The sequence below is a fragment of the Paramisgurnus dabryanus genome, chromosome 20, assembly GCF_030506205.2.
Source record: "Paramisgurnus dabryanus chromosome 20, PD_genome_1.1, whole genome shotgun sequence".
NCBI lineage: Eukaryota > Metazoa > Chordata > Actinopteri > Cypriniformes > Cobitidae > Paramisgurnus > Paramisgurnus dabryanus.
The window spans coordinates 711,240-724,322 of record NC_133356.1 but is presented as its reverse complement, the minus strand read 5'-3'; the positions used below and the strand labels follow the sequence as shown (position 1 = coordinate 724,322).

Sequence of the window (13,083 nt, the reverse complement as noted above, 5' to 3'; positions counted from 1 at the left end):
ATTTCATACACCAAAATTACTCATCCAAATCTGTGAAAGAATGCATAACTGTACATCCACACTGCCGCAGACTTGAGCTTCCAAAAAAAGCTAAGGCCGCCCGGTCAAGGACGCTTGTTCAAAAGTAGCTTGTTGATGTTTTTGCCGTTCTAAAGTCTGTTTTTGCGGAATTAATGTTTTGGTAGGAACGACTTTACATTGTATGTTTCTCCGGAATCAGCCAGCAAAGAACGTCTAGGCCAGGGATAGGCAACTCCGGTCCTGGAGGGCCGGTGTCCTGCAGAGTTTAGCTCCAACTTGCTTTCTAGTATGCCTAGTAAGACCTTAATTGGCCGTTTCAGGTGTGTTTAATTATGGTTGGAACTAAACTCTGCAGGACACCGGCCCTCCAGGACCGGAGTTGCCTATCCCTGGTCTAGGCTATATTCTGATTGGTTGCTGGCGTTTTCCCGCTGAACGGCGTCATAGCTCATTACCATAAAGTTGAGCTGCTTTCAACTTTCTGATTAAGACACCCAAAACGTGACGCTGATGGATTTGGCGCTCCTTGCAGCTGAGCGAAGCCAGCTTCTATTGTAAATGAATGACTTTCAGTAACTTTGGAAGCTCAAGTCTGCAGCCGTGTAATCATTTCAAGGGAGGGTCCATGATCTCTGAAAGCCAATGGTGACATTTAAAATCACCTAAACAAACACACCCCTACCCCAATAGAATCTGGACCTTCTGTTGATAGACCCCCACACATACACAACCCAGACAACAGTGTCAGTTAGTAGATACGCCCCTTACTGCTGATTGGCTACAAGTGAGTTTTGGTAGTCGGCCCGACTCCCTTTTCCAAAGCGTTTTTCAGATATCGTGCCTTATGCCTTTAAATATTTTTCCTCCCTACAAGTCAGGATAGCCCGATAGGCAGGACAAAGATGCCTTTTGATAGCGATTTTGCGAGCCCTGTAATGTATTTTTTTATATCATGAGCTCAAGATTTTATGTATATTTTGAGAACATTATTTTATTAAAATAATAATTTAATACTTATTACATCATGTGCAGTTTTTACATTATGAGTTGACATTGCTCTGGTGTTTTTTTAAGCCATTTGAAATGTTAAGTGTGCGTCTATTGAAAAACAATTCTACATGTGGAACATTTATCAACTAATCACAATAAAGCATTAAACAGCCCGTGAAATATATTATTATAATCGTAATTTAAAGGAGTCATATGACCTGATTTTATTTTTTCCTTTGTTCTTAGAGTGTAAAAAGATGTCTCTGCACATAAAAGATATATAAAGTTGCAAAAATGTAAGTTTCAAATCCAAAGAGATCTTCTTTTTAAAAGTGAAGACTCATCCATGCCTACCTAAAATGGCTCATCCTCGCCCGTGCAGTTAGACATCATACTGGTTTGAACATTTGAATAACGCCGCCTCGTATGTATACGCAAAGATAGAGGGAGTACAAGGCTGGATGTAATCAAAGGCGTCATCTAAAAAGTGGAGCAATTCCAACTTTGCAACTACATTCTGGTAGGATCTGAAATCCTGTAAGTAGCCGATGTTTTCATATTTAAAAAAAATTCATACTGACGATTCAGTTGCGAGTTTTTAGTTGTGAAGTGCGTGTATTTTCATATTTAAAGTTACAGTTGTCAACTCTGGAGGATTGAGATGATTTCGAATGTTTACAATTTTCATGGCCATCCCACATTACCACCGAGCAACCTCAGTTCGAGCTCGTACTCGTCAGTGTGTGTGCAAGCATATTTGGATTACTTTCTATTACACTCAGAAATACAATCAATGGTTGATAAAGCACAATTACCTGTCTAGAAGAAAAGTGGCAAGCTCTGCATCTAGCTTGAACCCTTTAAAAGGGTCTCATCGATCTCTCCACCTTATAAATGGCGGTCCGATATGGATCCTAGTTTTATAACGGGCACGGTCGCTTTCTAGCATTGTTTCCTTGGTTGTTTTCTTTTCCTTGGTTGTTCTCCCAGCTCTGGTTGTTAACCAAGGAATTGGAAGTTTGTTAGTGAATGTTTTTTCCGCCATCACATCGTGTTCAATCCACACACCTGTTAACTTCAGGCGGATGCATGTGATGATATAACACGTACGAGGGTGGAGGGTGGATCTGTGGCATGAGGAGGAACTGTGATTGGGAGGCAGATTTTACACAGCCTTGTGCTGATTGGACCAGATGAACCGGGAGCGGTGGATTTTTGCTAAACAAATAACAGATTCTAGACGAAGGTAGAAGCGTTGGGTTTTTCTTAAACAGTCTAATTTATGTTGTTGTAGCGGAACAGAGTATCGGTTTCAGTGAATATTGTTGGAGAATAGATGTTAAAAGTATCCAAGTTTCAGTGGACAACACAATCCTTAGCTCTCTTTATTCTTGTTAACATTAAAACTGGATGCACAGTACACATGTTTCACAGGATAAGCTGAATGCTTAGGATACACAGGATGGTAAAGATGGTTTTCTGGGGTCTCATTTATAAAACTGTGCGTAGGATCCTTACCAAAAGTCTACGTACGCACCAAAGCCATAAATGACATACGCCAAAAATATTAAGACGTATACAACAAAGCGATGTTCCATTTATAAATCAAATATCACCTGGAAGTGTGTATGGTAAGGAGCGTCACATTTCCATAATTGAGGTATTTGGCCAATCACAACACATTAAATAGCTGACCAATCGGTTCACACAGTGCTTTCACAGAACGATGAGCTTTGTACATAACGACATGTTTCAGATGGGCGGGGCTTAGAGGTGATGTACGCTATGTAGAAAATAAACCATGCAAACACATTGTATTACACCAAATATAAAAGAAATGTGCTTTTTAGCCACGGAATATGGGCCCTTTAAGTGATGAAGTATTTTAAAAGTCTGGGGTCAATCAGTGTTCCTAAGTACTATTGTAAGGTTAACGCTGATTGGTTTTAATGTTTGGTTACATTAACTGCACTAATTAAGGTGAAAACGGAATTAAAAAGACTTTATTCGCCAGTCAACTGTTGACCCTAACTCGTTTACAAAAGTGTTTGGTTAGTTCTGTCTACATTGCAGCGCAACCCTAGAGATTTCAAACAAAAAAATGGTCTGCACACTTACGAGGGCCTAAAACTCCAGAGTACTGTGGATGGCAGGTGTAACTGTAGTCGTTTTAAAAAGAAAATACACGGATGTGTAGACATCCAGTCTAAGATAGATCGGTAAATGTGGATGTATAGTGTGTGTGTGTGCAGGCACAGAGACACAAGGTCTAGCTGTATGTTTCAAATTCAATTGATTTAGCAGATGTTTTTACCCAAATCAACTTCCATCAGTGGAACAGAACTGAGTGATTTATCCGATGAACAACTGAAGTGACGGAAGCAGATCAGATCATCTCTTTTATAACCAGTGGAAACTTTTATTTGCTGGTGTCTGTATATGTGTGCACATGCAACTTTATACTTGCCCACAACTCGCTTTCAGTTTGACTCACTTTCAGTTTGTGAACCACACACACAAATACATATTGCAAAGCAAACAAAGAGTTGAGCAGGAACAGAACTGTGTCAATGGTGAAAAAGCAACAGAACTGACTTGGGGCTGGACGATAGGGACAAAATTTCTTTCGCCGTTATACTTCTACATTTCGGTTGATACGGTAATTCTGATAATGGTATGAATGTTTAAAAAGCCTTTGGATAAACTGCAAAGAATGCCCATAACAAATGTCTGCACCTACAGACCTCTGAACAAATGCATTTGCCAAGTCTATGAAGCCTCTTCCTATTAAACAAAATAATATTTAAAAAAATGTATAAATTGATGTCTATCTTTTAATTTGTATTTAACCTTCATACAAAATTAAGTGTAAACTCCCTGTCAAATAAACAGACTTAAGGTCTCAGCTTTAAATTCTAAATTTAAAATCATTCAAAATATTCTTTATTATCATGAAAATACCTGAAACAATTTGAAGAACAGCGATATAAATATTCCTGTAATAAGGTTTGTAATGCTACTTCTTCTCTGGCACAAAGGGTGTTTCTGAACGAGAGCGCCCCCTGGCGTTGGGATGTGCCGGGATTTCACCGTAATTCATTCAAATTCATTAATTGAGAAAACGCGCATTTTCACGGTTAATCGTCGTTACAGTCCTAATTATAGTAATATAAAATATTAATTAATAGCCTAAGTGAAAGTGACCCTTAAACTTGTGATAGTAGGCTGTTTTAGAGGTGGACCGATATGGCTTTTTCTCTGGCCGATGCCGATATTTAGAAATTAGGGCAGCCGATGGCCGATATGTTTGGCCGATTTTCTATATGTACATAATAATCAAAATGTTCTCATCATTAGCAGATATTTTAAATGTAAAAATGTCACTTTTTAAGTCAAAGTATTTAAAAAAATTATGACTGGTCTTTCTGAAGAGTTTTACCACCTCCTCTGCACCATGCATTTATCAGACACAGATATTACCTGACTCTGCTGTCATTATCTTTGATCAGTTTTTTACCATGACTTTTATTGCTTTGTAGGATAAAATACTTATTTGGTAGACCTGATAAATTATTTATTCATCATAAAGTTAACATAGTAAATGTCTATGTTTTTTAGTTTAGACTGTTATTTAGGGCAAATCATTTTAAACACATTTACATTCTCATTTCTGAGGCGCTATAAGTGACTGATTGTGCTGACAGTGACGTCTTGTGAGTTTAGTGTTGGGACAGATCTGTTGTTTCAACCGTTCATTCAAACGAATCCGTTCAAAGGAGTCAGTTCGCGAATCGGACGCTGTTCTAATCCAGGCTGAGCAGCGCAAAACTGTAAACAAAGTGGTACTGTAACAACACGAAAAACATTTCCTCTGTGGATATGATTTGGTCTTCTGCCCTTTCGCCATTGAGTCAGTTTTGTTTTGAGTAATAAAAGCAGGGAGACAGTTTAAAGACAGAAAGCATGCGCACGCGGCTCTGCTCTCTCTGTCACGCAAACAAAAATCATCATCACTCATTAATCACATGAAATGAGCCTAATCTTTGCACGGACAGTGCACCGTGAGACATAAGCCTGTCGCGCTGTTGTACTGGCTGCTTAATTCGCGCAATCCCGCCATCGTTTACTAAAGCTGTTTGTGAACAAGGCACGGCTGCACACACACGGGACCCGAGCAATCTGCTTGCAGCAAGAGGCGGCGTCACGAGTTCTACAACAACGCTTAGGTGCCCGCAGATGCGCCTGCCTATTAATCGGCCTAATTTTGCAGCAAAATCGGCCAAAGCCGATTTTTTAAAATACGCCAAAAATCGGCAAATTAATCGGCCAGCCGATAAATCGGTCGACCTCTAGGCTGTTTAATGTTACATAAGTAAACACAGTAAACTCTGATTACCCATGAGATTATCCGAGTATCTGGCAAACGCAAGCGTCTCTTTTATCATAAACCCTTTAGACGCGTCTGCAGCAGGCACTTATTGTGACAACACCCGTGATGCACACAGGATCACTCGACGTGCACAACACATATTTTGAAATTACGAACACAGACATAAGGGCTAGATACAGCACATGTTGTGACGAACTTCACATTGAGCGCCCTTAAAATTAAAGAAGTCACCGGACACCACTGATTTATACAATATGCATTTCTTTTAATTTTATTCGTAAACTGGTCAACACGTGACCTAGCTCTGAGCCAGCTTCACCTGTTCTTCACCGCAGTCACATAGCCATCGCTTGAATCACCTGCAGCTTGAACTGAAGGTCAGCAACATGACTTCTGAAGAAACAGAAATTGATATAGAGGATGCCCCGTCATCTTTTAAACCCGACGCCTGGCAGCATTTTAGTTTTCCTGTCATTTGACGGGAATCAGTCGCATGGACGCGTGCTTGCACAAATCCATGTCCACTTTTTTAGCTGCACGCAGCTGTATACAAAAGAACAGGTAATGCCACGCGATTGAGTTATCTTATGAAAACATAATAAACCTAAAGTAAGTTTCAGTTCAAGGTACACTGCTTTGATACCGCCTGCCAACTGAACTGAAAATGCAAACAAAGTTGAACATTTTTCAAAGAAATTTGAAAAAGTGGTTTAAACCAAAGCAGGTTTGTAAACACTGATAGTCATACACAGTCTAAGCTTTGTTTTTTGTTTTTTAACTTTCACTTCGTTTTTTTGTGTGAGTTATTGTTTTGTTATCGTTAAAAAAGCCTAACCAGAGACTGGGGCTGCAAATTAGGGATGGGCTAGAAGCCTACAGGGCTCTACAGTGCGAGTATTTCACTCGCATTTGCGCCTAAAAATAGTTATGTCCGAACTTGTAAAATAATTTAGGAGCCCAGTGCGCGAGTGACGGGCTGTTCTCAATACACTGAACAGTAGAGCGATGAAGCTAAGCATACCACTGATTTCACATATGAAGGCAAGGAAGAGGACGGTTCACGATGTGAACATAACATGATGAGTTAAAGCAACACCAAAGAGTTTTGGCTCTTTGCTCCCCCTACAGGTTAGAAGCGTAATTGTCCATTACCCACTGTCATAAATACTGCGGCATAGCTGGCTCTGATTGGATTGTAGGTCTGCCGTAAAGCAAGTTTTTGTAGTATTCACTCGGACTACAGGACCACTACCCGACGTTTGGAAACTTCTTTAGTGCGGTTTTGGCCGATAGAGGGCTGCAAAGCGAATGTGAAAGTGCCGTTCACCCTGTTTAGAGTGGATGAACGACTGAAACTGTTTTGGAAGCGTTATTTTAAGGTAAAAAAAAACTCTTTGGTGTTGCTTTAAGTTTAAGTTTGTTAAGAACCAGAACATAAAAAGATATTAAAGGAACACGCCCAGATTTTGGGAATTTAGCTTTTTCACCATATCCCCTAGGGATGGGCATTTATCTAATTGTTTTATTTCGATTAATCCATAGGTCTGAAGAACGAGTACTCGATTAACTGGGGGCAGGGCAATCAAAGGAGCGGGGCGTATACGTCATGGTGCAAATGAAAATATTTGTATTAAAAACACTGAAATAAAACTTAAGTTTGAAGAAACTACTCACTAAAAACAGTTGGGTTAAAAATAACCCAATAAATAACCCAATGGTGGGTTACTATAGCACCGACCCATTGTTGGGTTATTTTAACCCAATGCATTGGGTAGAAAGTTTTACCCAATTAGTTGGGTTATGAAATAACCAATTTGTTGGGTTATTTTTGCAATGCTGTTTTAACCCCTTTATTATTATTATTATTATTATTTATTACTATTATTTGCTTTATAAATAAATAATACAAAACTTACAAATACATTTATAATGCTTTATTTTTATTTAGTCATTTGCACCTGCATTTAAATGTATAAATACATACATTTATAGAAGCATAAATACATACACACATACACAAATATATACATACATAAATAAACAAAAACATAAGAACAAAACAAATCTACTCAATCTTATCCAACTAAAAACTGCTTAAAAGCATAGTTCACACATTTTTTCATCATTTTCTCCCTCTCATGTTGTTACAAACCTGTATATAAGTCAAAGGTATATTTCAAAGAATGTTTGAAATCAAACCGATCATGAGCCCCATTCATTTTCATAGTATTCTTTTTTCCTACTATGACAGTCAATGGGGCTCATGATCTGTTTGGTTTCAAACATTACTCAAAATATCTTCCTTTGTGGTCATCAGAACAAAAAAATGTGTACAGGTTTGTAACAACAGGAGAGGGAGAAAATTATGACAATTTTCATTTTTGGGGGAACTGTCCCTTTAAGCAGGTGACGGTGTGTTCAGGAAACATCACATGATACAAAATGTATTGTGTGTTACAGAACTACTTAACAGTAGTGAAAGGCTTGGGATACTCTGTATAAAATGTAAAAAAAATATTAAAGCACATGTCAACTGCTGGTCTTGCTCCTGGGCCATGCCTCCCCACGATAACAAAAGCTTGTGATTAGTCGAATTCATCCCATAGCAGGACATGGGGTCTTCTTCATACCTCCTCCTCCAAATACTGAATTATGTTTGTTTTCTGACCTGAAGACAGAATTTTCACAATGTAAATATGCACACATAAACAGGATAAAAAAAACTAAGTGTCATAATGATACTTACAGGTTGAAAATTAATAAATGTTTGCTTTGCCTTTTGGTACTGTAGGAAGGCTGAACCATCTTGCAACATCTCCAAGAATGTCTACATTTAAAGAAAAGAATAATTAATTAAATCTCAAAGCAAACACATCTGGCACGCTGCATAAATACTCTACTTTGACAGTAGATGGCGCTGAATTGCAAATTAAACCGTTACCGGGGTAACCGTATACAGTAGAAGACGTGCAGGATTAAACAGCGCTTTATCAGGGATTATACTGAAGTAAGACGACAATAAAATACCATCGAGTCATTTCTTAAGACATTTACATTCAGAATGACATTTATATTACAGCTCTGTGTCTATAACACAGACCGGCTAAAAAAATATTAGGAGCCAAAAACAGCCGGTTGAATCCCTTACAAAAGTTAAAAAACGGTTTTTACTAAACTTTAAACCAAAAAAAAACAATGTCTGTTACAGAAACCATGGTTAAAGCAATATGGTAATCAATACGCCATGAAACTAACGTTATACTACTAAAAGAAGAAATAATTCATTTTCGTAAGGGCTCATGCTGTTGGTGCTGTTTAGTATTAAAATAAATTGTGATGTCTCTCTACGTTTATGATGGCTTAAAAACGCGTTTGTCATCGGTAACAGTTAATTAATGGAACAGGTGTAACGGACAAAAACTAGACAACAGCGTTTTTGTACACTTATTTAAACGTGACTGATAGTTTACTGTGTGATAGAGCTTAAAGACACTTTGTAGCAAAATAAAACATTACACAGAGATATATATTTTAAAACGTACCTCTCGTGTCTGTCCGCACTCAGCCGTGGCACCGGTCAACCGTTGAAATTCAAAATGCGTGACGTGAGCCCGATTTTAACCCAACTCTATGGGTTGTTATGGAAATAACCCAATACAAGCTAGGAATAACCCAACAGAACAACCCAATAAGTTTAACCCACCTATTGGGTAAAACAAATAACCCAACGGTTTTTAGAGTGTATGACAGAACAATGAACACATACTAGATTCTTAATGAATTAAATGTTTTTAACAGAAACCTCTAACAGGAAAAGCTGCGTGATGAATTGAAACCAAAGGGTTAATAAACACAAACTGAAGCGCTTTCTATATGAGGCATTCTACATAATATTAAGCCTTTATACAACATAAATGGATTATACAACATATATCTGCACAAAATGCAAGACTTCAACTAAGTTTTCAACTAAGTTATTTACATAAAGTTGAACTCCCTTTGTGAATGTCCATCATAAACAGCGCATTTTTAAACACGTCCAGTCAAAGTACACGCTTCATAACATTAACCAGCTTTAAGTCTTTTGCTATCATTTTAGCGATTAGCTGTGTCGTGTTGTCCTCTCACCTGTTGTCAGTCAAGATGTAATGTTAATGCTCATATGGCTCTCTGGTATCTCTTGGCATTTGATGTTTAAATATAAGATGATAATCCATTGAACTTTTGACGGCGCTGTTCATTTTGCACCTGACCAGCTGTATTTCCGAAAATCACGGCATCCTTTTTAACCATAGAGCCTCAGTGATGTGAGGTGTGGCCGGCTTCACGGGATCGGTGAGATCGACGGGTTGCCGCGCATTACGCGGATCGTTGGGTTGCCGCGTGGCCGGTGCGTAGAATTATCTGTTTGTTTTTTAATCATGCATGGTTATGTTATGTCATATGCGGTCTGAGTAGCTGCCTGACGTCAAACACGCATCTCCAGACTAGAGCCCGACCGATAAAGGATTTTGAAGGCTAATACCGATACAAATGTTTGTTGGTTTTGAAATCCGATATATCGGCCGGTATTTTTTTTTTAATTTCAGAAACCCGCAACAAAACATTAACAGATTTCCCTAACATTAGTTATTTGTAGTTATGTATGAGTTTTAACTAAAATAATATGATAATGCATTTTAAAAAGAAACTTTCTTTTATTTCTTTATTGAATCGTGACCAACTCACCATGAACTCACTTAACCGTTGTTCTCTCTGCCCAACTCGCTGGATCAGAAGGCTGCAGGATGTGTGACGCGTTATACATGAGTGTTGCCAACAGGGAGGTTGCAGAGTGCCCTCTGGCGGACAAACTATACAACGGCAACACTCATGACATATTCGAAGGCTGTTTTGTCTGTTTTTTTTAAATATTTATTTATCGGCCATCATGATTGCCGATACGGATAGTTTGGAAAATGCCTAATATCGGCCGATAATATCGGCCTGCCGATATATCGGTCGGGCTCTACTCCAGACCTAGTCTTTACTACCACAGGCGCTTGTAACGCTAACCAGACATCCATATGATTCCATAACCACAATAAATAAATAAACCCACATGATCATAGTTTTCGTGATCGATCATCGATGCCACGTTCGAGTCCTCGAGCAATCGAGTACTCGTGCCCATCCCTAGTATCCCCCAGAGTTAGATAAGTCCATACATACCTTTCTCATCTCTGTGCGTGCTGTAACTCTGTCTGATGCAGCCCCCGCTAGCTTAGCTTAGCACATAGTCTGGAAGTGAATGGCTCCAGCTAGCAAACTGCTCCCAATAAGTGACAAAATAACGCAAACATTTTCCTATTTATGTGTTGTGATTTATATAATCACACGGTGTACAAATAACAAGGTGATATGAGACACAGTCATCTTTTAACAGTAAACATACTGGGAACTACATTCTCAGAAGACGAAGCACTGCTACATGGGCGAAGTGATTTGCACAACTCTGACTGAACTCTCTGCTCCTCATCAGGGGCTTCTCGGGTGCTGCGAGCAAATCACTCTGCCCAAGTAGCAGTGCTTCGTCTTCTGAGAATATAGTTCCCAGTATGTATACTGTTAAAAGATGGCTGTGTCTCATATCACCTTGTTATTTGTACACGGTGTGACTATACAAATCACAACATATGAATAGGAAAATGTTCGCGTTATTTTGTCACTTTTTGCTAGCTGGAGCCATTCACTTCCAGACTTTGTGCTAAGCTAAGCTAGCAGAGGCTGCGTCAGACAGAGTTACAGCACGCACGGAGATGAGAAAGGTATGTATGGACTTATCTAACTCTAGGGGATACGGTGAATAAGAAATACGGGGATACGGTGAATAAGAAAAATTCCCAAAATCTGGGCGTGTTCCTTTAAGATATCTTAGATAATGCTTAAATTATAGTCATGTAAATTTGTGAACCCAAGGTAAGGGTTGGGTATAAATTTTTTCTGTGTTTGTCTCGCGCACGCAAACAGTCTTTAAAAAACAACATGAAAAAGATTTGTGATGAAATAGTAAAATCGTGATTTTGCCTAAACCAATCGTTATATGATATTTTTCCCATATCGCCAACCCCTAAATAAAAGTACAATACATCTCTCTCTCCCTCGCACTCACGCACACACTGGGACGGCTATTTAAAGCTTTAAAGTGCTAACTATAGTAATTGCTATAAGTTTTACTGTAGTAAATGCCAAAGTATTTTTTCTTTGGGGCAAAATTTCATTGTTCATTTGTTAAACTAAACGAAAACACCATTTCCAACTTTTTCTCGTTATTCCTTTTCAGATATGATATTATAGCCACAACTGCCTCAAAATCACCACTTTAGGTCGACTTTTCACTGTGGGTCATTTTTCAGTATTTTTAAATTTTCATTTTTCTACAAGAAACAACGATCTCATCAGAGGTGCTGTGTACTAATTGACTTATCTTTCATTCTGCTTGATTCAAGTCAGATGTAATTGTGGACATTGGCATGCAATACATCTGCGAAATAAAAACAATGCTTCTGCCATTAAAGTCATTATTCTCTTTCTGTATTTGGATCCAAATTTCAAGGGGACAATAGTCATTTAACTTTTTGTCTAAGGAAATCTGTCTTTTGTTTATCTTATGCAGCCCAGAGGTTTTACCGTGTTGTGAGATGTCTGATGTTATAATCAGCACCACATCAATGGAAGACATAAGACTTAGTCCCAGCAAAGACCATCTCACCTTCCAGGTAATGCCTAATCCTCTCTATTGAGTGTCATTGGCCAGATTTATATATTAGGCATATTAAGATTGCTGCTTCTGATCTGATTAATCTTGAAACTTGCATTCATTTTTAAGACAATCATAGCTGCTGTGTTTTTGTATGTTAGCATTTCAAATTTAAAGAAATATAAAGCAGTTTAATCTCGCGGCCCCCAGTTTTAGAACCACTGGTCTTAGATATGCTAACAAAATACTTTTGCCAAAATAATTTTAGCTTGTTCTTCTAATGTTATTGTTAAGAGCATCACGGGCTGCAGTATACGAGTTAAGTATCTAAACAATAGAACCTACTTATTTCAATTTGTTTTATCATCACACACACACACACACACACACACACACACACACACACACACACACACACACACACATTCTGGTTTCCATGTTTTGTGGGGACATTCCATAGATGTAATGAATTTTAAACTGTATAAACTGTATATTCTATTCCCTAACCCGGACCTTAACCCCAACCATCACAGAAAACTTTCTGCTACCTAAGATTTTCAAAAAAAAACATCATTTTGTTTGATTTATAAGCTTGTTAGTAGTTGTAGCGGGACGGCATTCGTCAAACTTTTATGACCCCCTCCCCCACCCGGTGACAGTTGCTATCTGACAGGTCGTTTTTATGACCCTTTGACAGGGGGGCGGGACCATCAATCAAAATCTGTACAAGTTGTCAACTTTAGACAGAAAGTATTTAATGGTTTTATTGCCGGTCATTTAGAGTGATTGTTTTTCCTGAGTGTGTTTTATGTCAAGCGTATGGTGTCATGTTTAATGACGGCTCGTGTTTGTGACATTTGCTGTTTATTGACATTTGATGTCAGATCTCAACCATCCTCCCTCCTTTGCTCGCCCCGTGCGCTTCTCAATACTGACTTTCACA

General features: G+C 38.5%; 1 protein-coding gene across 1 annotated transcript in view; it reads left to right on the top strand.

Annotated features, from left to right (window-relative positions):
- The window catches only part of lbh (LBH regulator of WNT signaling pathway), a 39,913-nt gene that overhangs the window by 5,504 nt on the left and 21,326 nt on the right, over nt 1-13,083 (top strand). Inside the window, exon 2 of the mRNA XM_065295990.2 lies at nt 12,057-12,159. Within this exon, the coding sequence (XP_065152062.1) occupies nt 12,082-12,159 (78 nt within the window). The 5' untranslated portion in view covers nt 12,057-12,081. The remainder of the gene's footprint in view (nt 1-12,056; nt 12,160-13,083) is intronic.